Below are 23926 nucleotides of genomic sequence, written 5' to 3' on the forward strand. Positions count from 1 at the left end.
CTTCAAGAGAGTTTCAAGTCATCGCTCTTGATTAGTTATCCCAGTTAGCCTCTCTCCCGACGCTTCCTGCCAGCCAGCTCCGTCTTTGCCTTGGTGTTGCCAACGTTTGCACCCTTTACGCGGCGATCAGCGCCGCAAGCGGGGCAATTGTCGAGACTGCCCCTATACTGTGCCATCGAACCTTGTGCATTCTTTCCGCGTCGCTATTTTTTATATCCTAGCCCACACTTCAGCCCAGATCGCGCTTATTGCGGGGTGTGCAAGCTTAGATGTCAATCAGCTCTCTCTGTGCCTCGTCTCTTTCTCGTCCTGATTCGAGGCGCTGTTTTTTGCCATGTCTAAATTTGATGCTATATATGGCCTTGAGTTACGCACTCGACGCTATATGCTTCGTCGTGTGTCGGCGGGTTTGCGAGCAGTAAAATACGGTATATTTAGTTGTGAATAACGTGTCATGTTCAGATGCATACCGCTGCTCAATATTTTGCTGGATGAATTTGAAAGTCTGTTGGTGCTGGAAACAAAGACGCACTGCAATTAACAGCGTACTACATGGCATCTTGATCAGTAACACTAGAGCGAATACCTATCAATCACTGCCATTATTTCTGGGCAGCGGCGCTTTCGGTGAGCTTTTTGCCAAGCTACTTTTACGTAGTAAAAATCAAGAGATCAGAGTGGAGCGATGGCCCTCCTTTGTTGCTCTCATTTGACCCTTCCGAAAGTAAGCTGATATTATTGCTAATATTCGCGCTGTTCTAGCAGAAAACAAACGCATTACAACGTAACTCAACGAGTTTTAGAGCAGCAGTGCACATCAAAAGAAAGATGATAGTCACTGGCACTAAACAATATGAGATTCTTAACGACCGAAGCTATAAGCCAGTACATAAGATGTCACCATGTTGACGGCGCAGTCGTCCCTGGATAATACGTACGCAAAAATCTAGAAAGTGAGTACGAGGCCGTTCTCACAGAATAACTCTAATTCGAAAGTGAGTTACCTGCAGCACGCAGTGCAGTTTGCGTATGCCCCCCTATGCAATACGGCTACACCAAAATTCTCTAATATTGTAAGGCGGTCCTCTTTTGTTTATGTATAACCGCGAGAGCTTTCCGTCACACTATGCAGGAAATAGCTACATATTTCTTGCACAAATAGGATGCTTGGCAATGAATACGTTCGGTTTGCTCGAGCTATCAGCTAAATCGTTTCTCTCAATGTGACGTAGGTTACAGCGTGAACCAGCACGTGCTGAAGGCTCTCATCCTGCGCTACGGACACGACCGCAGGATCAGCCTCTCAGACTTCATCGGCTGCGCCGTCAAGCTGATGTGCATGATAGGTTGGTATACAGTATGAACAAATATGCCTACTGGCACAATCTATCGTTTGAGAAATAGGCGATCAGTCCTTTACCAATCTGTCGCCACCTGGCTTAAAATAGCATTGTTTCAATCACGCTAGGAGTTTCGCGAAAAGCACTGAAATAATATGCGGCATTGAGCTCAATGATTCGTGGTCTTTCGTAGCGCGAAATGAAGAAATAAAAAAAAAAGGAGAACATCGTAGACTCAGAAACGCTCCGAATAGAGGATGTCTCAGCATTAAATTGGGCCAGTTCGTATTACACGGATATTTTTGTGTTTAGCACCACTCGAAGTACGACTGCTGCGAGTGGGTCGAACCCGCCACCTTGTGTTCTGCTGCAAGAGGCCACGGCACTCTATCCACAGGATTCTGTGTACATCTATTTTAGTTTATAACAACCTCAAGATAATACGTATAGACAGAAAGTTACTTAACAGAAGTAAAGGCGGAGAAGTCGGCAGGTGGTGAAGAGACTCTGGCCAGATACTCCACACTGGGAAAGGGGAAAAAGGGAAGTAAAGAGGAAAATACTCCACACTGGGAAAGGGGGGAAAGGGAAGTAAAGTAGAAATTAGGATGCAAGTGGAGGGCGACTATGTCATGATACAGTGAAATTCCTTGGGGTGATCCAAGTTATCGAGGAGACCTCTTATGCAGTTGGTGGCACTTCCATAAAAAGTAGTTGTCGTTGTTTACATACTGACTCAGTTGCAGAGGACTCTACACTTTCGCAGTAAGTACAAACACTCGGCGACACTTTCAAACACACAGGTTGTCACCGCAAACTTGGCAGAGAAGACCTCTGCTCTTTCGTATGCATGTGCAAACGCGTGAATATGCACACCATAGTCTGCACAGAAAACAGTTGCCACAGTTCCAGTTGTCATTGCACACATTCCTGCAATGTCGCAGACAGCATAAAAACTAGATATACAGTGAAAAAGTATAATACATAGCAAAAACACAGGGTAAATAAAGATAGCTAACGCTTCGTTTCAAAGGCAGATCGGAAAACAAGTCAGCCCTGTAAACAAGCAACACTTTGGAAGTCATTTCCATTACTCGAAAACCAAATGGAGAAAATTGCTAGAACATCGGGTATATATTTCTGCGTCTTGAAGGTGCACAACTTTACTATCTTATCTTGCTTGCAGCAAGGGTCATGCCCTAGGCGATTTCAAAGTTAAATAAGTTTATGAATTTTTCTCGCTATGTATACAGCCAGCCAAAATTAAGAGAATCGCAAAATTGTAAGCAGGGAGAGGTCAACCTCCCAGCTATCACTTGACAGCCTTATTATACTCGTTTTATAGCACGTCGAATAAAATACGCCGCAAGTACTGAGTGCGCCTAAAATTCGTTAAAGAAAAGCATATAGTTCCGCCCTAAATTCGGTTGCTGTATTTGGAGACAAGGTAATAGAAAAATTGGTGTGCACTATATATATCTGTTACGTTTGAAATTGCCATTAACGACTGATAAAAGCAGAATTCGAAACAAAGGGCTTAACTCGCTATTCTATACGGCCATAGTTAAAGAAAACATGTACTGAAAACATTTTTTTTTACAATTAAATAGCTTCGTATGACAACTTAGCTAGTCATAGCACTAAATGCGGCGGCGTAATGTTTCACAAGGGCCAAGTTTAAATGTTAAGTATCTGCGATCTCCTGTAAAACGTAGGGGGAGAAACTGAGGGCCTCTATGCCAATTTTGTTTTATCGAGTTTTTAAAATTTCACATTTTCTTAAAAATCACGGGACCCTATAATAATATCAGCCGTAGTGCATGTTGATCGGCTGATGCACAGCAGTGCTGATCGCGTTATCGCAAGTCACTTTTTTATCAAACAAGACTGTGTTTACAACTAGTGATAAATAATCCGAAGTGTTCGAAATCATATACACACCTGTTATCCAGAGTTCCGCTGTGAAGACTGGACGGTAAGAAATCATTTTTCTTGAATGAGCGCATCTCTAAAATTGTGATTTGTATAGTTTGTATGCAGCCTGTACCCTTTTTTCGGCCATTTATGCCCCAGTATTGTTTTGTCTACTCTGCTCTTTATTGTTCACATTTGTATGCAGCCTGTATCCTTTTCTCGGCCATTTATGCCCCAGTATTGTTTTGTCTACTCTGCTCTTTATTCTTCACAGACGTTTACAGAGGCTGGGATCCGGACAATGAGAATGAGGTTGTTCTAAGTCTCAATGAGGTAAGTACGTTCTCTGCAGCAGCACGCGTGGAAGCAGGAGTGATCGACTCTTAAAATCTTATTTCTTTTGTTTTCTTTTTCTTTTTTTGCAGTGGCTTAAGTACACAATGTACTGCTAGCCGTATCAACGACGGCATCTTCAGAAGCGCCAACCAGAACTGCCTAGGGCACTTCGTCAACTTCGCTTATTTAGTTTCAATATCTGACTAGAAATAAAGCGTCATTCTTTCGATCGGATTACTTTCCCTATAAAATGCCATTGTCATTGCCATCCGCTAATGGCAATGGCAATGCCATCCAACTGTGCCTTCGTCTTGATTGTTTTGGACTCCGCCATGCGTCTGTCTTTTTTTCTTTTTTTTTATGACCTCTTCTAGTGGGCGTCTTCTTGAGGTACGAGTCTGCTCAAGGAGCGTGCTATGAGAATGCAAGGTCTCTGTGGTTACGAATGTGCATGCTATAAAAACAAAAACACGGTGATATAGAGACGACCGGAGAGCATTTATTGCGCAATGAAGCCTCGTACAGACGTCAAAATAATATTAAATGCGCGCAACTCGAATGTAGCTTGTGGCATTTTTATTTTTTGTTCAGGAACTTTGCCAAGACTGCGCCGCTGCCTTTGGGGCGCGTGTTTGGGTTTTCAAGTCTGCAAATTAAAAAAAAATAAAAAATGTGCAACGCAGTGTTAGTAGGTTGTCGAACTTAAACCGATGTTAATTGTTATGCGTGAAACAGTGCCGCCTTCAGCCACAGTCCCATGCTTCACTGTGCTGTCACTAGTTTCGAGGCTAAATTCGAAAATTGCACAACGCTCCATTAGTTACACACTGTCAAACTTAAGCCGTTGCTATAATGCGTAAAAAAGTTACGCCTTCTGCTTGAGTGCCTCGGTTCACTACGATGTCTTTAGTTTCAAGGCCTACTCCGTATATCCATGGAATCTGCTATAGACGTCCTTGGTTTTATTCTTTCAACTTTTTGTTTTGCTCATTGGATGCATATTTTCCTTAGTAACAGAATCATGTTGCAGAGTACTTGCTGGTAGGAACCACACAAACATAGCAAACAAAAGCTTTCCTTTTAATCATGTGGGGTGAATAAAAATAAGTATCAACACCTCCTGAGGTGAGCAGGAAGTCAGCGCCTTTAGACAAATAAATAAGAAATACAAGTCTCAGCTAACAGGAAAAAACACAAGGTTGCGCAAGAGTGTATCTGCTATAAGTTGTAAATATACTTGCTATTTGTGTCACCTTGTTTTATTGACGCGTACATGCAAAAAGAAACAAAAAATCTATACAAGCATCCCATCTAGCGGCCCAAACGCACGTTGGTGGCAGATGTTCCAGAAGGAAAACCGAGAGAAAAAAAGAAGAACGAAAGAAATTAAAAATTCGAAACAGCTAGACCTTTAATGCAACAAATTACGGCCACCATTAAAATCACTTCCTCAATCGAAAAGTAGCATTCATTTCGGTAACTGGTGGTGAGCGGAGTGACCGGTGGCCAAATGTAACAGTTTGTAGATGGCCTAGCAAGAACGGACACTGCGAAGGCTGCTGTGACGAAATGAACAAGGCAGGAAAAGGCGACATGAATATAAATAATCCAAACTTGGCAATTCTCCAGCGCTGTGAGCTCTAACGCCTCGCGGACAAATAGACGGGCAATAGCTATAAATACCTAGCTACAAGCGTTCAAGACACTTAAAATGTCAAACGCCGCAGCGGCGACAAAGTATCATTCTTGCTTCTGGGTGCGGGACGAAGACGAGTCAATGGCGAGGTTTCGTACGTAGAACGCGCTTTTCAGCAGACCTCGTAGCAACTGCTCGTGGGAGGTCACCAAAGAGCAGATACGGCACCTGTAATGAAATAGCACGAAATGTTAATTCAAATGCCTCTGCATGCTGAGTGCATCCGCACTAGTCTTATATGGTTTCATTTTGAGACAAATACTGCTCACACGACGCATATGAGAACATAAAAGATAGAAGGCGGCTCAGCCACAAAACTGTGCCAGATGACGTGATACGTGGTACGTAATTATATAGTCGACAAATATAAATATCCTTATCATCCTGTTCACAAAGAAACTCCGCCAGTTGAGAATTTATGGTACAGAAAACGTGTCAATTAACCAATTGTCAAGCGGTTGACAGCTGGGAACAAAACTTGCCTGGCTTAAACCAGTGTCATCTTGGACATTCAGGGTGTCCATCAGTCTCTCTCTTACTCTCACCCTTTCTCTGCACCCCCCCCCCCCCCCCACACACACACACACACGCGCGCGCATGCTATAAGCACTCTGTACAAGAACGCAGCGTAATGTAAAGCTTCCCATCACTTAGCGCTCTGTTCATAATGTACATATGTTGCCCATTCACGTGGCCTTTGAGAGGCAAGAGGTTAGGAGCTGGCTAATCTAGGGTTTCCCATTTCTTTCGCTCTGTTGTGGCCGCATACGCACTTGGCGCCTCATGAACGGCTGCCTGATAATAAGTCCGCATTAGGCATCTGTCATTAGCACGCGAAAGCCATGCGTTCTCGGGGCTGTAGCCAAGCTGGGGCACTATGCCAAAATGTCTCAAAACACAAAACTCAATCAACTGGTACCGGATCGTGTTTTGCACCACGCCTTAGTTGAATCCTTGACCTTTAGCCCTGCTCCGCGTTCCTCACTCGGCGACGATCCGCAAACCAGTTGTCCAGAATCGCTGGCCGCCTCTGTATCACACTGCGAACACCATGCTTAGAAGTTTGTCACACAGTACGCGCCTGACATAAACAACACCCCGGTCTGGCCGATATGTGTTTCACTATCATTTCCCCAGTCCCTATAGACCTGTTTCTTATTTCTACTGGTTTACTTTTCTCTCTCCTATATTTTTGCTACTAACCTCCTCCTTTCTGTACTTCATTTTCCCCCTTTTCTTATTCCCTCGTCTTCTTTTCTTGACTTTGCTTCCTTCCTACAGTTCCACGCGCCTTCCCTCATCCTGGGCACCTGCGAGTACATCTGAAGATGTTGTTGTCTACCAAATAACATAAGGCACATACCCACACAGGGGGATGAGCCATGAATTAGGCAGCAGAGAAAGTTTTGGATGTATGCTTACACGTCTAAGAAGAAAATGATTGGAGGGGTGAAGGAAAGAAACGCAAAGGTGAAGTATATGAAACAAGCACACGGGAGATTGACATTGGGGTTCGTGAATGTAGTGCATCTGAAGATCCTGAGCATGCTGGATCCAGCCTGATGTTTTCTTGTTTCACAGTAAATAACATTTTGGGGGGTTGTCTATCCTGGAATAAATCCTTGCCCGCGTGTCGTTTCTGTCATTGTTTTCCTTTTCTTCTAATCATGTTTTCCTAAATTTTCCCTTGAGCGTCTGCCCCCTTTTTTTTTTTTATGTTCAATTGGTTTTGCCCTTAGTTCGGTGCGGGCTCTCTCTCCCATTTATTTTAGTTTCTTTTCTGTCTTGAGAGTTTTACAATAAATGTCGAGTAAGGCCAGTGGCTTTCGCATGCATGGCACCAAGGGGTGCTGCGTGTGGCCTGTCCTATTGATCTATTCACGTGCCACGCAAGGAAAAAAAAAATGTAAACAAAACGTTAACCCTCTTTAAAGAATACATAAACATTCAATCGACTCTAACACCGATAGCGTGCCCGAAGGGCATTCTGAGCGATTTCTCAGGCGCCTTCGTAAAGACGCATTGCATCGATTCGCCTTCTGTGGAGCGAGAACTTATTAATATTGTAAAAACTTTTCATTTGCACCGTGAGAACTCGCACTGACAAAAGAGCATGGCTGAAATACTCCAAACAACACGTTTTCACTTCGAGTGAGCGCCTCCACGTGTAACATTCTCTGCACGAAAAGGAAAAGTTTCGCAAGGTTCGGGCGACTGAAAATCAATATTACCGGTACGGTGAAACTTCAATCGCTGCAGACAGAAAGAGAGAGAGAGAGAGTTTTAAAATGAAAAGAAGTGCGGGAACACCAGCCACCCCTTCTCTACGCTATGACAACGACTTCGACATCTGAACGTCTGGCACAAACAAGCTCTCCTAATGAAACGCGCTCCGTCGTTGGCATCTATTACAGGGGGGGGGGGGGGGACAACGGTTCGCGACTTCGGAGTCAATTACTATGGCGAGAGATGTAAGCACGTCTCGTCTTCCTTGGCGCCAGTAGGAGTCGCCAAGAACTTCCTCCTATGGGCAGCGGATGCAGCAAAACACCAAAGGTGCCGCGCACGAAGCCTATATTACCGTGCACAACGCACTCATGGTCTACCGGTTTGGCCGTTGCGTGTTTTAACGCGGGCGCCCTTGTTGGCAATCTGCGCTCGACCGTCGGCATCATAACAGCGGCAGCCTACGACGACGTCGAAGCTTCTCCACTCGTTGAGGACTGCCGTCACAGAGCCATGCCGCCAGCAGAAGAGAAAGCCCGCGTCTATAAGGTATAGTGCCCAAAATGCATCCATTATAGGAAACTGAAATACATTTCTCTCCTTACTTCGCTGATATTAAAGAATTTTCAGGTGCTGAGACTAAGGTTGGGATTGTTGCAGGTTTTCAGCTGCACTAGCCCCAAAATCGCTGCCGAAATGTTTTCTGCTCCTGCGACTCTTGAAATTCAGAGTAAAATATGCATGAAAAAAACTTTTTAAACTTTAATAACTTGGAGAACGCGGATGTAGAAGGGGTGGTAGAAAGGCGCGATCTTATTTTCACTTAGCCTCTTCTTTTACTATCTTTGAAAAAAAAAAAAGTAGAAGGCTAGTTTTAGCTGTTTCCCCACCAAAAATTACGACTTTGAAGAGGAGGGAGTCAGTGTCCTTTAAATACGTCCGCGTGCTCGTTTCAACCTTTGTGATCAATTTTTCCATTGTTTTTTTTTTTTTTTTTGCATGTGTGGAGACTACTTGTAGCAACCGCGCGGAACTGGATATAACGTGTTCTTATATATATTTTTTTTCGGCCATCGGTCTGTCTCCTATACGACTTAACGTGAAGTCATATGTACCACTTAAGAAGCGGTCGAGCGAAGCGAAGTACCGGTAATAGTGTAGTTTTGAAATATGCTGAACACGTGTATACGCTGCCACTTCATGTAGGGACGACCGCATATCAGGTTGTCGACGCACGCGTCCGTCTATTTCTAACCCCACATTGTGATAAAACCACTTTTATCGTACTGTTGAAAATCACTTCACATCTTGACTGCGACGAGTTGGTACGCAGGCCTCAAAATGGCTATATTTTAAACCAGTAAAGAATTTACTAAAGCAAGCAGCAATCTGGCGTGTTCCCCGCTGAGGTGGCTCAGTGGTTTGGGCGCCGGACTGCTGAACCCAAGGGCGCGGGTTCGAATCCCGGCCGCGTCAGCTGCTTTGCGGTGAAGGCTGGAAGAAAAGTTCCCGTCTGTTGTGCGATGCCATTGCGCATTAAAGAACCCCAAGTAGCCGAAATTTCCGAAACCTTCCAACTACGGTTTCTCTCATAACCTGAGTCGCTTTAGGACGTAAAACCCCAGAAACCAAATCAAACAAAACGTATATATCTGGCGTATATTTAGACCTGGAAAAAACAAACAAACGATGTTTTGGTTATAGCACGAATTTTCACGGCCTCCGCGAAACGCGTTATAAGCGGTGGAAACTACAATGCACTGTGTTTTTCGTGAGAAAGAGGAGGAGGGAAAACTTATTGAGGCGCAGTATTAAGCGTCGAGAATGTCCTCAGCAAGGGTCGCCAAGGCCAACTGGTCCGTTAGCTTATCCGGGGCCAGCCAAGCCCACAACTCTGAGACATAAGGGCGTGCAAAATGAGGGAACTGAATTGCAACGGAGCAGGAGAAAATACAGTGTTCAAATTTAGCATATAATTCAAGATAATTAGATCATGCGGGCGAATGTCTGATACGGAGGGGAAAGGTCGGGCAGGAATACGGAGTGCACTTAGGTTGGTTTGGATGACATGTGCTTTAGGCACATATTATCGCCCCCGTAGAGACGTCAACGCGTCTGCAGTGCGCGGCTCGCTTGTCGTTGCTAAAATAGCAAAAAAAAGTACATGGTGGGCGTAACGTGCAAATGCGCTCGTTGATCAATTAAACCTGACTTTGACAGCGAATTCATTTCGCTTGCCGATAGAGGTAATGCTTGTCACAAGGTTGCTACACTTAGAAAATCGATGTTAAATGGGCACAGAAGAAAATGTCATCTTAGTTTGAAGCATTGGTACAATTTTAATTTTTGTTTTAAAGCGAGACGACTAACCAGGAGTCTATAAAATATCTGGTGCAAAATCTTGTTTTGCTTGTAAAGAAGCTGTGCATAACAATGCTGCAGCGCTCCTCAAACCTCATCTCTTGCTTCTCCTCGGAATCGTCAACCTCGCGTCTACATCCTCGCCTCCCTCGAGCTCCATCTCTCGCTTCTCCACGAAACCGTTGGCCTCACATCTACGTCCTCGTCTTCCTCGAGCTTCATCTCTCGCTTATCCGCGGAATCATCGACCTCACGTCTATACGTCCTCGCCTTCCTCTACACGAGGCGCAGCGAGAGACGCGGAGAAGCGACACCCGGTGGTGGTGGTGGTGAAAACTTTATTTCCGTAAAAGCGCAGCGCGTCGAGGGAGGCGAGGACGTAGACGTGAGGTCGACGATTCCGCGGAGAAGCGAGAGATGAAGCTCGAGGAAGACAAGGACGTAGACGTGAAGCCAACGGTTCCGTGGAGAAGCGAGAGATGAAGCTCGAGAAAGACAAGGACGTAGACGTGAGGCCAACGGTTCCGTGGAGAAGCGAAAGATGAAGCTCAAGGAAGACGAGGGCGTAGACGTGAGGCCGACGGTTCCGTGGAGAAGCGAGAGATGATGCTCGAGGAAGACGAGGACGTAGACGTGAGGCCGACGGTTCCGTGGAGAAGCGAGAGATGAAGCTCGAGGAAGACAAGGACGTATATGTGAGGCCGACGGTTCCGTGGAGAAGCGAGATATGAAGCTCGAGAAAGACAAGGACGTAGACGTGAGGCCGACGGTTCCGTGGAGAAGCGAGAGATGAAGCTCGAGGAAGACGAGGACGTAGACGTGAGGCCGACGGTTCCGTGGAGAAGCGAGAAATGAAGCTCGAGGAAGACAAGGACGTAGACGTGAGGCCGACGGTTCCGTGGAGAAGCGAGAGATGAAGCTCGAGGAAGACAAGGACGTAGACGTGAGGCCGACGGTTCCATGGAGAAGCGAGAGATGAAGCTCGAGAAAGACAAGTACGTAGACGTGAGGCCGACGGTTCCGTGGAGAAGCGAGAGATGAAGCTCGAGAAAGACGAGGACGTAGACGTGAGGCCAACGGTTCCGTGGAAAAGCGAGAGATGAAGCTCGAGGAAGACGATGACGTAGACGTGAGGCCGACGGTTCCGTGGAGAAGCGAGAGATGAAGCTCGAGGAAGACAAGGACGTAGACGTGAGGCCGACGGTTCCGTGGAGTAGCGAGAGATGACGCTCGAGAAAGACAAGGACGTAGACGTGAGGCCGACGGTTCCGTGGAGAAGCGAGAGATGAAGCTCGAGAAAGACAAGGACGTAGACGTGAGGCCAACGGTTCCGTGGAGAAGCGAGAGATGAAGCTCTAGGAAGACGAGGACGTAGACGTGAGGCCGACGGTTCCGTGAAGAAGCGAGAGATGAAGCTCGAGGAAGACGATGACGTAGACGTGAGGCCGACGGTTCCGTGGAGAAGCGAGAGATGAAGCTCGAGGAAGACGAGGACGTAGACGTGAGGCCGACGGTTCCGTGGAGAAGCGAGATGAAGCTCGAGGAAGACAAGGACGCAGACGTGATGCCGACGGTTCCGTGGAGAAGCGAGAGATGAAGCTCGATGAAGACAAGGACGTAGACGTGAGGCCAACGGTTCCGTGGAGAAGCGAGAGATGAAGCTCGAGGAAGACAAGGACGTAGACGTGAGGCCGACGGTTCCGTGGAGAAGCGAAAGATGAGGCTTGAGGAAGACCAGAACGTAGATGTGATGTGGACGATTCTGCGGTGGAGCGTGAGATGCATCTCACCGTAAAATGACATTTAATGGGCGACAAATATGTGCCACATTTCAGCCAACCACACAAAAGCTATGTGACAGAAGACAACAATCTATGCAACAACGCTTAAGCACGATATTATAATTTTTACAAAAAAACTCTCTGTAATAATAATTTTCTTTTGTCTCTACTGACATTCGCTCGAGTCGAGTGCCGCGTTCTTTGCTGGTAAACTTTGAGCATCAAACGAAATGTTCGTTTTTTCGCAACATTCGATTCAAGCTCTTGAATTAATGATGACGCCGAAACACTTATGGACTCCGTGATCGGCACTTAGGAAGACGCGAGTGCAGCCTAACCACGAAAGTCTGCGTTCGAATTAATTCCGCCATCGCAGTTTGCTCGTGAATGTTACGGGTTACGACAACGCTTGCAGCGTTTCATTTTACTGTCCTTTCTATCGTCCACTTGGGGAAGGCGTCTTCATGCAAGCCATGCGCGTAAAACACTTGCCAGTGACGAGTTCGGCACTCGTAACGTTTATCTTTTTTTTTATTTCTTCCGGAATGACTTATGTATTGGTGCGCCTAGAAATCGGCGAGCTAATCACTTCGGCACAAAAAGTCCGTCTCCATGCAGCTTCTGAGAGTGATCTTCTGAATGAAAGGGATGCTAATACATTTTACGCTGATCGGTGAAGAAAAAAATGGCAGTAGTTTCATCATCATCGTCAGCCTGACTATACCCACTGCAGGGCGAAGGCCTCTCCCATATTTCTCCACTTAACCCGGTTCTGTGCTAGCTGCATCCACTTGACCCCTGCGAACTTAATCTCATCCGCCCACCTAACTTTCTGCCGCCCCCTGCTACGCTTTCCTTTCCTTGGAATCCAGTTTGTTAGTACCCTAAGCGACCATCGGTTATCCTCTCTTCGCACTACATGTCCTGCGCATGCCCATTTCTTCTTCTTGATTTCCACTAGTAGTTAAACCTGGTAAGTTGCACAAGCAATACTGCCATGGTTGCGCTTAAGGTTCGGCATGTAGCGTAGCTGCGGGTGTAGCTTGACGTGTTTAGCCACGATTAAAGACACGATACACAATGAATGACTAATGTTCTTCCTTGGCTTTATTTACTCCGATGAAAACAAATCGGTGGTCCGTAAAGTAGTGAGACTTGGTCTCGACGCGACTGACCACGTATCCATCTTCGGCTGTAGCCCTGTACATCACAAGGTCCAAACTGCTTCCCCAATGCGTTGCATTCTTAGATTGTTGTGTTGTGTTGGTATTTTTTTTTTTGGCGCATAAGCAACTAAGGCTATCATGCGCCAAGAGCAAGGTTATTTTTTGTGTGTGAAACAAAGGGGAAAAACGCGTGTGTTCTAACTAGAGTTTGTTTAGAAAGTATTAACGGAATGGGTTGTGCTGGTTCTTTTGGCGCATAAGCTGCTAATGCAATGATGTAGAAAGCTTGAGGTTTTAATTTGTTTACTGATGCACACTTCATTTATTCTATAGTTTGCATAAGACATTTGCTTCTTTTAGAAAACTGAAAACACAAGACAAATCTACAAGTGCATCTTCACCTAAAATCAGTTTTGGGTGAAAGGAATGTGTTGTTTGTAAAATGAGGCAAAATATTTTTTTTCTTAGTGTTTCGAGACCTGTGCATGATAATAAGACCTGGTTATTAGTTAGTTGTTCTCCACGTTTTTCGCATTGAGGTTTGCCTCTTTTTGTCAGCAGAAAATTGTGTAGATTGTAAATGGCTCAACTATAGGAGACAGTTTGTGTTTAGAGTCTGGAAGAAAGCACTGTCTCTCGTCGGGTCTTTATTGTAGTCGCCGGCAGCTGTACGCCCCTTGGACCCTGAGTGGTGCGCCCCGACCACTGCTTTGGCGCATGTGCCTGGATTTCGACGCGCGCATGCAATATCGCACCTTGCTCGCATCGAATGCGGTGAGAAAGTGCGATCCGGGGAATGCCAGGAGTTGTCTTTTACGCTCTTCACGCCGTTTTGCCTGTCTTGCAACATCGCGAACTCGTTCTTTCTCAATCCTTTACTCTCGATCTTCAGAAGCCTCCTGAGCACGTCGTTGTCGCCTGGTTGCATTCCACCGTTCTTGGCTACTGTGTGATTCTTCTCGTCCTGTTGTTGATGCCGAGTCATCACTGTCCAAGGCATTGTGAAGACTCCATGCAGGATTATCACCAGACGTACAGGCGTCTAGAGGTGCACGACGCGCTCGTCTAGTAGCGGCTTGCGCTCGCTGTTTTGCTAGCCGTTGTTTACGTTATTAATGCGCAATTCCTTACCCTGGGCGGCGGCCGTCCGCCCCTTGGATCCTGAGTGATGCGTCCCGACCCCTGCTTTGGCGCATGCAACATCGGACCTTGCTCGCATCGCATGCGGTGAGAGAGTGCGATCCGCGGAACGCCAGGAGAGCGAAGTGCATGAGGACGGGAGTGAGCGGTGCGTAAGCACGGAGAGCGCGGACGCTTGCAAACTGTGTGTGAACGTGCGTGAGCACTCCCTCCTTCCTCCCTTCCCTTACGGCGCGGTTCAAGCGTCGACGCAGCTGCGAAAAAGCGCCAGCCAGAGCCTTTTTAAACACACTCATGAGACACCACATAATCTATGGTTCGCAGCTAATCCAGACTGTAAACAAGCAAAGATTGCAGTTAGCTGCTTTTTAACATGTTTTATGCGACTGCCCTGAATGAAAAAAAGACAGCATTGCCAGAATCTCTAAGAGAAACATGTTTTGCTCCTTTAGGAATCTGCATGCTTGATTGACTCTAGCAATGAATTCACGTGAGCCCGTTAAATAAGTGAAGTCTCTCTTAGTGCATTTAGGTGCTCCTGATCCAGTTATCTCACACATTCCTTTACGTGTAGTGCTTTTCACGTTTCACACTTGGACAATTATTAAAGAATAATCCAATATTTTGAAAGTGCCCACTAAGGAAATTAAAATTAAATCGATAAAAGTAACCTTTGTAGCCATTTGACTACAATCAGGCGAGTGTGAAATGTATTCATTCTCTTTCAAGGTGGTTGTCAAGTACTGAGCATATTGTCTTGTGTGTCACTTATTTGTTTATTTTCTGTCGTAAAACCCGCGATAAGTAAACATGAAGCAAAAATTTTTCATTGCCCTCGGAAGGTCGAATCCATTTAAATTTTGCTTGAAGTCAAAGGAAAACACTTGCGGCATTGAAAGGCTTACAAGACACGTTGGTAAATATTCCCAAAGCTCTCCTCACATGCGCTTCGAGTAGATGTGTTGTAAACATATGCAAATTTTTCGCGACCACACGCAGACAGTATTCCGAGAAGTTTGTATCAACTACTCGCCAAGAACCAGACACCAAGAAGATTGTAACCACCACTACACCCGATCTTGTTACCGACAGCGTGACAACTCTTCAAGTGATGAATCGCGCGAGCTCAAAGAGAATCCGTTATCGCGGCCGAGTATAGTGTCGCCTGAAACCCGGTCAAAAACAAGAGCCTTGCTCTTCTCTGCCTTAGTGTAACGGGAGTGAGGCCTCCATGCGGGCGATACCATATCGTAGGCAGCCCGCGCGTTTAAAGAACCCGAGCTCGCTAAATGCAGCACTCTTCGTTCGGGCTCAGCGAACGAGTTCAGCGCTTCGCTGGCGCCTCTGTATGACTCTTCGGGTCCACGAGGAATTCAGCTGCCAGTAAGAAAGGATAAAAAAAAAATCCCGCAATTAGGTAATCAGTTAGCCCTTTTTGGTCGGGGCGTACGAAGATAGATCCGAGTACGAGCGGTCAAGGACATTGCCAATGCTTGAACGCCTCGTCAGCGCGCGTTGCCCAAAAGCGGTTTGCTCCGCAAGAGCAAATACAAACATGAGAAGGAATGCATATCAACTAAATATGAAACCGCCGGCGAAGGCCGACGGAGCAGTGAGGGGATGTCAAGTGGCTGAATTAAGGGGCGTCCTCAGTAATCCGAAGATATAGCGCGTGGAGCCTTCACTGAGCAAAACACATTTTCGCTCTCTCCCGTCGCACTTAGTCTCTCCCTCTTCTTGCGCCACGGTGCCTGTCTAGCCAGTCTTGTCGGTCAGTGCGCGCCGTCTCTAGCTCCGAGGAACGGTCCTCCGTCAAAGAGTTGTCTTGTGCCAGACAATTAGTCAAAACAATCCCAGTCCTTGGCGCGAAACGAACGGTCAGATAAAGAGAGAAAAAAAGCTTGCGTCAAGCTCTAGACTGTTTGAGGGCGTTCACAGCGCCGGAGAGGTGAGACGGCGGGGGGTTATTTTAATCGCTCCGCGTTACCCCCAAGAGTGGCATTTGTCGGGACTGAAGCATCCCTGTCTGTGAGACAGCGCCCACATCGTACACAGTCGCTGGCGGCGTTGTTGCCTTGGAAGTCTTCTTCAGCTGAGCACAGACAGCTAGTTGCAAGGTATCTCTGTCTGAGCAGGAGATAAAATAATAAGAACGACCATGGCGGATCATCGTGACAAGGAAAAGATCTACAAGGTAAACTAATCGATCGGCTCGTTTTGAGCACTATTTTTTTATTTCCCCCTTGTGATGGGCCGTTTGTCCCGGACTTCTGGATATGCAGCTGGCCTACGGTAATGGCAACCCGTTTGCTTGATCAGACGTGTCTCGCTTGCCAAGTAGCTTCACTTCGCCGTTTCCTGTAACCGCGACTATAGCACATGCAAGGACATGTGGTTATTCAGATGTAAACATGAGCTCATGCCAGACTTCGTGTTCATCGATGGTTTATCATTTGCTAACTCGCCAGTCCTGAAGTCCAAATATGTACATGAACGTTAACATACATGCTAAACAGAGAGCACCTCGATGATAATTAAGGACATACAATTTTTGTTTGTTTTCGAAATTTGGAGTTATTTGTTTAATGGTGGTACATTGTGGAAAAGAGTGGAGCGTTATCTCATAGAATCGCGCCCCAAAATTGAAGTGTTCATTTGTAAATGAAATTATGCGTACGCATAGCTATCATGAAATCTTGTCAGTGATAAGACGTTGAGCTAACTAAAGGGAAATCTATTGGATTTGATACAGAAGTAAGATATCTGAGGACACGGTTTACTGAAGTTATGCAGGCATCAAGCTAACACACAAAAACAGCGAGATTTTCTTTCATCGGTGTATGAAAAATGTAAGCCCGCGAAAAGCTGGATAGAGACAGGTGTGAACTCGCTCGAAGTGTATTTTGGATTCAAAGTGTCGCGGTGACAAATAGTATATTGCAAGAGTGATAATTTTAGCACTGATCTCGCTTGTCTTATACCTCTATTGAACGCGCACATGTGATAGTATCCTTCTAGATGTCAATATAGTCCCACCCACTCTCCCTGAGGCCCATTAGATTAAAGAACAGTGGTCAGGTGAATGAAGCTGCGGTGAAAGTTAGCAAAAAGCTATTGCAAGATTCGTGGTCGAGAAGCAGAAAGGTAAAACAAGTTTAGAAGTGTAGTAAAAAAAAATTAGTAAATGAAATGACGAACTAGTGCAGCGATTTATAGCAACAGTCAAGAAATATGATATAGAAGACAAAACAAAAGCCAAGCATGGTGGCAAATGCCACCAACCCCTTTCAAAGAAGACGCTCTTATATTCAATCCATTCATATTGAATCATGACAAGCAATGTACAAGTGTCATTTGTACATATATACGTTTTCGATCCTCACTTTCCATGAGGTTAGTTAATGAACCCAACTAAATATATTACACGGCGGAGGAACGACGCTGAGACTATCGGCTAATTATATACGTAAAACACAGTGCAATGTTCCTTTTATATGAGAAGCCAGTTTAGGAGAAAACACTGGTTCATGGATTTTGCGTAGGGGAAGAAATAAAAGACGTTTAAGATGTGATTTCTGAATATAAAGCAAATGCAAAGAAATTATAATTTACTTAAGATGCCGAGAAATCGAGGCAAATATTTTACAATCGCCAATTTGAGAAAAAGAAATTAAAAAAAAATGGGAAGGGTTCAACGCTGCTGAACCGAATGTGCAGCGAAAGCATTAGCTGCAGGTGACCGAGCGTTCTTCTTCCTCTTCGTCTTTTCCGTCTTCTTCTCCTTATTCGCCTTTTTCGTCTTCTTCTTCTCGTTCTTCGTCTTTTCCGTCTTATTCGTCTTCTTCTTCTCCTCCTCCTCCTCCTCCTCCTCGTAGCTATGCCTCTTCACGACGTAACTGCGGCCACCAGAGGTCTTGAAAACCCACCGCTACAAAATCGACCCAGTCAGATTCAGAGCACGCATATATGCTACTTGCCCAATGATTTCCTAGATGCAGATGAGCACCCGACGTGCGCGTCACAATATATGAGGAGACTACAGGCATTCGAGCACTGCTGTTGTTTTTTTGTTTTCAGAAAGTGGCCACTAGAGTTAAAATCTTCAAGATATAACCAGAATAGACATGAAATTCCTTGAATGAAACGGGCATGGCAACTGCAACAAAAAGCGCGGCGATTAGCTTTACAATAAGGATGGTAGCTTTAGTTACCGAAAAGTTTAAAAAGAAAATAGAAAAGGCACGAATCATGACACTTCTGGAACACGAAAGAGCGCAGTGTATACACACACACACACACACACACACACACACACACACACACACACACACACACACACACACACACACACACACACACACACACACACACACACACACACACACACACACACACACACGCGCGCGCGCGCGCGCGCATACCCATACATACGTACGTACATACATACATACATACATACATACATACATACATACATACATACATACATACATACATACATACATACATACATACATACATACATACATACATACATACATACATACATACATACATACATACATACATACATACATACATACATACATATATGCCTACATGTCTACATACATACATACATACATACATACATACATACATACATACATACATACATACATACATACATACATACATACATACATACATACATACATACATACATACATACATACATACATACAGCCCCGCCGGGGTGGTGCAGTGGTAAGACGCCCGACTACTGTGCCGGAGTACCCGGGTTCGAACCCGGCCTCGGCGGCTGCGTTTCGATGGAGGCGAAACGGTGTGGCGTCCGTGTGCTGTACGATGTCAGTGCACGTTAAAGAACCCCAGGTGGTCGAAATTTCCGGAGTCCTCCACTACGGCGTCTCTCATAGCCTGAGTCGCTTTGGGACGTTAAACCCCACAAACCAACCAACCATACATACATACATAGAAACACCACCAAATAAGCTAGTGCAGGGCTCAAATTATGCGTAGAAAGTATTCTCCCAAAATAAAATAGCCAACAAGCAATGCAATCAGGACCCATCGCGAGAGCAGAGAGTGACAAGTGTGGAAGCGGCGTGGCTTCTCTGAAACCCGTGCTTGCTTCTTGCGCGCCGACGCAGCAAAACATGTCAGTCAACAGGTTTGTTTGTATATTTTTCCCTGTCTATCGAGCTGTCTTTCTTCAAGCAGGGGCTCAGTTCACACTGGGGAGGGAGGGGGCTAGGCGGAATGCGGCCATTTACATCCTCTTCCTACCGCCGGGACGCGGCCCTAGTCTTGGACTGAGGCCAGCGGGCGAACACAAGGGAGGGGCTGTTAACCCCTTGTTTCCTGCAGCTTCTTCAGAGTCTGCCTGGCACGTAAAGCCGAGCACGCCCGGTGTCGTTTATCGCTTTTGACGGCGTGCCAGCAAAATGGGGCGTCGTTTCGAAGAATTGCAGCCACAGTACTTCAAGTAGTGTCCGATATTGCAAGTCCTTTGTTCGCTGCGTTTCGAGAATGCTGGGGTTGTCTTTTCGTTTGGAGTGTCCTGTAGATAACGAAGTTGTTCTTGGGTTACCTTGATGTACTCGGCGGACAGAACGTGGTAGGCGCACGAAGGCCTGCTGCGTCGTCACAGGATGGCGGAAGTGTGGGCGCGTTACTCGCTGGAAACTTCTTTCCCAGGCCGTAGTTTTTAGGGTGAACGTTTCTCCATCTACTCTGCTTTCATAGGTAACCACAAACTGCAGTTTCTAACAGTACAAAAATAAATTGTGCAACTGAAGGGTAACCTACTTTAAAGAAAACAAACAAAAAAGGCACCATCCGGAAGAGTATCAAAAACAGATAAAGAAGTTCTACATGAATTACATGAACAAAATTTAAGGAAATTGTAGGCAAATTAATGCACCCGCAATGGCGCTACATCAGAAAAAAAAAAAAAAGTGTTCATAGGAAAGTAAGAAACCAGATGGGCGGCGGAGCCCTTCATTTAAAATTTCGAGCCATTTTATCGCGTATAAGAAAACATATAGTTTGCACTTCCGGTCTAGTGACGTCACTTCTCTTCAGCCATTTTGTATGAGCGACGCCGTATTATTTTTTTTTCCTGATAAGGCTTTTAAATACCCTCAAATTAAAACCGCCTTTTTATACCGACTTTATCACTATTCAAGAGCACTGTCATGGTGCGGTAATATAAGTGGATTTTGGATATACACGCCCGTAACAATCTATCAAAATACCATTTTCTGCAAGTCGTCGATAAGAATCAACAACAACAATAAAATACGAGGTGGCCCCAGTGTGGTTGCGAACGAAACCGGATTTGTTGTTCCTAGTTATTTGCTTGTTTTTCCTTGCAAGTCGATGACTCTGAGAACAGGCAACAGTGGACGTGTGAATAAAACAACCTCACACGTGTGCATGCAGTTCGGCGAACGCTTTTCCGGCACCAAGACGAAGAGTGGCGAGCCTCAGGACTACGATGCTATTCTCGAGCGATGCCTGAAGCGTCAAGAGCTCTTCGAGGACCCGGAGTTTCCCTGCGCGAAGGAGACTGCCTGGGGCACCTCCAAACCCGAATTCGAAGTCATCTGGAAAAGACCCTGGGAGATCTCCAAAAACCCAGAGTTCCTGAAGGGAGGTTTTAGCCGCTTCGATGTCCAGCAAGGTGGCATGGGTAAGTAATTTTGCCCGTTGACCGTGCCTATAATGATGGAGAGCTAGCATTTTGGACTTGGCTAATTAAAGCTATGAAGATTTCTGAAGCCAATTTAGGCTGCTTCAGCCAGTTTGCCGAACGTCAATCTAGCTAAAACGGATCGTGGACAGGACGGGAGTTGCTCAAGAACACCTTTAACAGCACTTTTAAATATTAGCCAGAACCGCTTAAAACGATTCAGACGTGCGAAATCATTGTTTCGCATTATATTGCTTGGCGTTTTAGCATTGGGAAACTGGCAAAGTGTTAGAAGTTTTTATTGCACGAAGCTTTGTTGCAAGTGCATATGCCTTAGGTTCGAATCCCTTATCGTAAACTAGCCTCAAAATTGGCTAGCATGTCAATGCTAAATGGGAAGCGAAGTGGTATGGCGTCACCATGAACGCTGCACAAAGAACAGTTGCGTCACGATTTTGATACGAAAGTGGCAAAAAAAAAAAATACGAGGGACTTTAGCGACTAAAGTAGTGAAAGGTGAAAGCCTGAGTGCCGCATTGTACTACGCAAGTGACATGAATTAGCCATATAATTAATTAGTCAATAATTTATTAATTAATAATCAGGTATTCAGTTGATAATTATTTACTTATTTATTTGCTAATTACTTATTTGCCGTTATTTAATAATTAATTAGTTATTTGTTTGTGATTGATCATTAAGGCACGCATTCGCGCATACTGTGGTGGTGGTCTGTGACTGGTCGAGACCTCTATGACGTCGTCCCGCCTCGACAAATCAGAGCCGCCGCAAAAGCGGGACGCATTTTGTCCACGACAGCATGAGCCATTAAAAGTTTTCGCCTTAAAAGCTGGCCCGACATGAAGGTCTGTTAGTGACGCCGTATGAACAAGAGGCGCGCCAGAGGTGAAAGAGGGGAGGGGCGCTGCCACGCGGGGTGTAATTTGCATGCGGTCGTTACACTCGCCGCTTCGGTGAATGGACAACGGCTGACGAACCAGCGAGGGACAAGCAAGGTTTTTGTTCATCGTATGAATGTTTCGTATCTAAAGAAATGTGATATGGCTATGGCCGTCGCGTCGTAATGAGCGCTTTTATATGTGCACGGACCAAGCTGGTCAAGCAGGTAATGGCCTCGACATGCAAATCTCGCGCGATGTTATGCGCCAAGTCCGATTTTAGCGACGAATAAAGCAACTGCTGCGCCCACTGCGAACATTGAGTAAGAACCTAACGGTGAATGCCGAAGGCTGGTTATAACCCCTCTCGAACAACTTTTCATTTGAATAGGAAAGAGCCAGCTGCAATATAAAACAAGGAACAATTAATTCGTGCAACAAATTTTGTTCAGCAGGCAAGTGCAAGAAAATGGAGGAACCTCCAGTTAGAAAAACCAAGAAAGCCACTGGAAAATGTTTAAAATTTCATTTCTCTTATTTTGCCTTATATTTCTAATGTTATTAAGGCGCTGCAGCTAGAACGTCTCGTGGAAAACAGCAACAACTTTGACAGTCGTTCGTACTTCTAAAGCAATCCCTGGTTCAATGCAAGTGATTGGTTTTATTTCGTATTGCCGCTGTCTGCAAGTGGACTTCAGTATTGGCGGACACTTAAGCTGTGCCGTTATGGGTATGACGTATAGCAATAATGGTTCCCGTTTGTCGTCTCCCTTCACGGGTCCTCGTTCGCGTTCATAAACAACTCGTCGTTGAAATCATGCGCTTGTCTGTATAATTTGTCCATGGCAGCTGCCATGGACAAATTCTGCGCCACCTAGGTGGCGCAGAAGCAGTTGGGGAATTCCCGCTCAGCTTACTAACGGAAAGTGAAAATTACTTGGCAAAAATGAAAATGATTAAGAGCACATTTATTAAAAGTAGTCGAAGTAAAGGAAAATTATTAAAGAAAACGCACGATAATTAAGACCCCCCGTAAATTGGTTTTTCGTCCCCAGGTGACTGCTGGGTGGTGGCCTCTATGGCAACACTAACCTTGCACAGTGAGCTGTTCAAGAACGTGGTTCCCCAGGATCAGACCTTCGCTAAGGAAAAGTACGCCGGCATCTTCCACTTCCGGCTGTGGAAGGCCAACCGTTGGATCGACATTGTCATCGATGATCGGCTTCCGTACAACAAGGAGGCCGAGTCTCTGGCCTTCATCTCTTCCAAATCGAGCAACGAGTTTTGGAGCGCGCTCCTAGAGAAGGCCTACGCCAAGTGAGCGAGACTTACGCCAAATAACATGTTTTTTAGGAAGTAAATGGTTTTACCTCCCGCTGTCGGCGACATTGAGGTGGCGTCGTGCCAAAACCGAAAGCCATTATCCTTGCACCGAAACGGGAACATCTGGGGTGGAACGTGATGAAACGAGACGAGTTTTCCGGCTCCTACAGGACCGGCGTATACAAGCGCTATAGGTGCTGCCGAAACGAGTTACAAAAGTAATTGTTTCTCATTTCTCAAAGTTTTTCGACATGTCACTCAAGCCGTGCATTAGAAATAAGCTAAATTTTAATCTCACTTTTAATAACACCGTGCAAAACGTAGGTACATGATACCATACACTTCATTATAATTCGTTGGTTGTTAGGGGCCTTTGAGCGAAGCCTGCTACAGGGTGAGGGAGGCGCTGCACAGAACAACGGCTTCCGTGCCGTCTCCAAGGGTGGCGCCATGGTCTTATGCCCACAGCCATTTCGCGCTTCCATCTACTCTGAATTACGGAAGAAGAAGTAATTTTTTATCAGTTGCCTGGAATGCGGAATGAATATTAAATAAGCATGCGGACGCCATGTGGGCCGAAAATGGCAGAAGTAGCTGTATTTCCACCTCAAATTAAGTGGTGGATTCAGTCCTGGACGCATCCCAAGGGCACGGACCACGTCACCAGAGAAAGTGACGCTGACGCCGCTTACTTGTTTTCTTTCGCAATGACCCCGACCTCAACGCCAGATTCTCCATCCCGCCTAAAATATAGTTATGATCCTAAGAGATTGCATAAAAGTCCGTAATGCCAGATTAGTGAAGCTGCCCATGAGTTTAGTCAGGCTGCCCAGTGTATTGCCACCTCTGGCCGCCTGTGGACGATGGCCTCAAGGAATAAAGGGCGAAGTCGGGATAAAGAGACGGCGACGTAGGCGCTGCATTAGGCCTAACGCAGAAACCTAAGTGAAGTCAAGGATTCTAGGACACATTTTAATTACAAGGCAACGGTGGGATCAAGATTGTTATGCACATATTGATGGGAATTGTTAATGCTTCCGATGCGTA

General features: G+C 45.7%; 2 protein-coding genes across 3 annotated transcripts in view; both read left to right on the plus strand.

Annotated features, from left to right (window-relative positions):
* LOC146196651 (calpain-B-like) overlaps nt 1-3828 on the plus strand; it is a 44756-nt gene extending 40928 nt beyond the window's left edge. Inside the window, exons 17-19 of the mRNA XM_084597051.1 lie at nt 1233-1346; nt 3529-3587; nt 3680-3828. Of these exons, the coding sequence (XP_084453177.1) occupies nt 1233-1346; nt 3529-3587; nt 3680-3706 (200 nt within the window). The 3' untranslated portion in view covers nt 3707-3828. The remainder of the gene's footprint in view (nt 1-1232; nt 1347-3528; nt 3588-3679) is intronic.
* A 4075-nt stretch (nt 3829-7903) lies between these two features.
* The window catches only part of LOC146196653 (calpain-A-like), a 35996-nt gene continuing 19973 nt past the window's right edge, over nt 7904-23926 (plus strand). Inside the window, exons 1-3 of one of the 2 annotated variants that reach the window (XM_084598415.1) lie at nt 7904-8061; nt 20408-20657; nt 22612-22873. In XM_084598415.1, coding sequence (XP_084454541.1) covers nt 8026-8061; nt 20408-20657; nt 22612-22873 — 548 coding nt within the window. In that variant the 5' untranslated portion in view covers nt 7904-8025. Of the gene's footprint in view, nt 8062-15735; nt 16155-20407; nt 20658-22611; nt 22874-23926 lie in introns of those variants that run through there. The other variant, XM_084598416.1, reaches the window with a different exon arrangement.

The sequence above is a fragment of the Amblyomma maculatum genome, chromosome 3, assembly GCF_055883805.1.
Source record: "Amblyomma maculatum isolate TAMU_Amacu chromosome 3, ASM5588380v1, whole genome shotgun sequence".
Taxonomy (NCBI): domain Eukaryota; kingdom Metazoa; phylum Arthropoda; class Arachnida; order Ixodida; family Ixodidae; genus Amblyomma; species Amblyomma maculatum.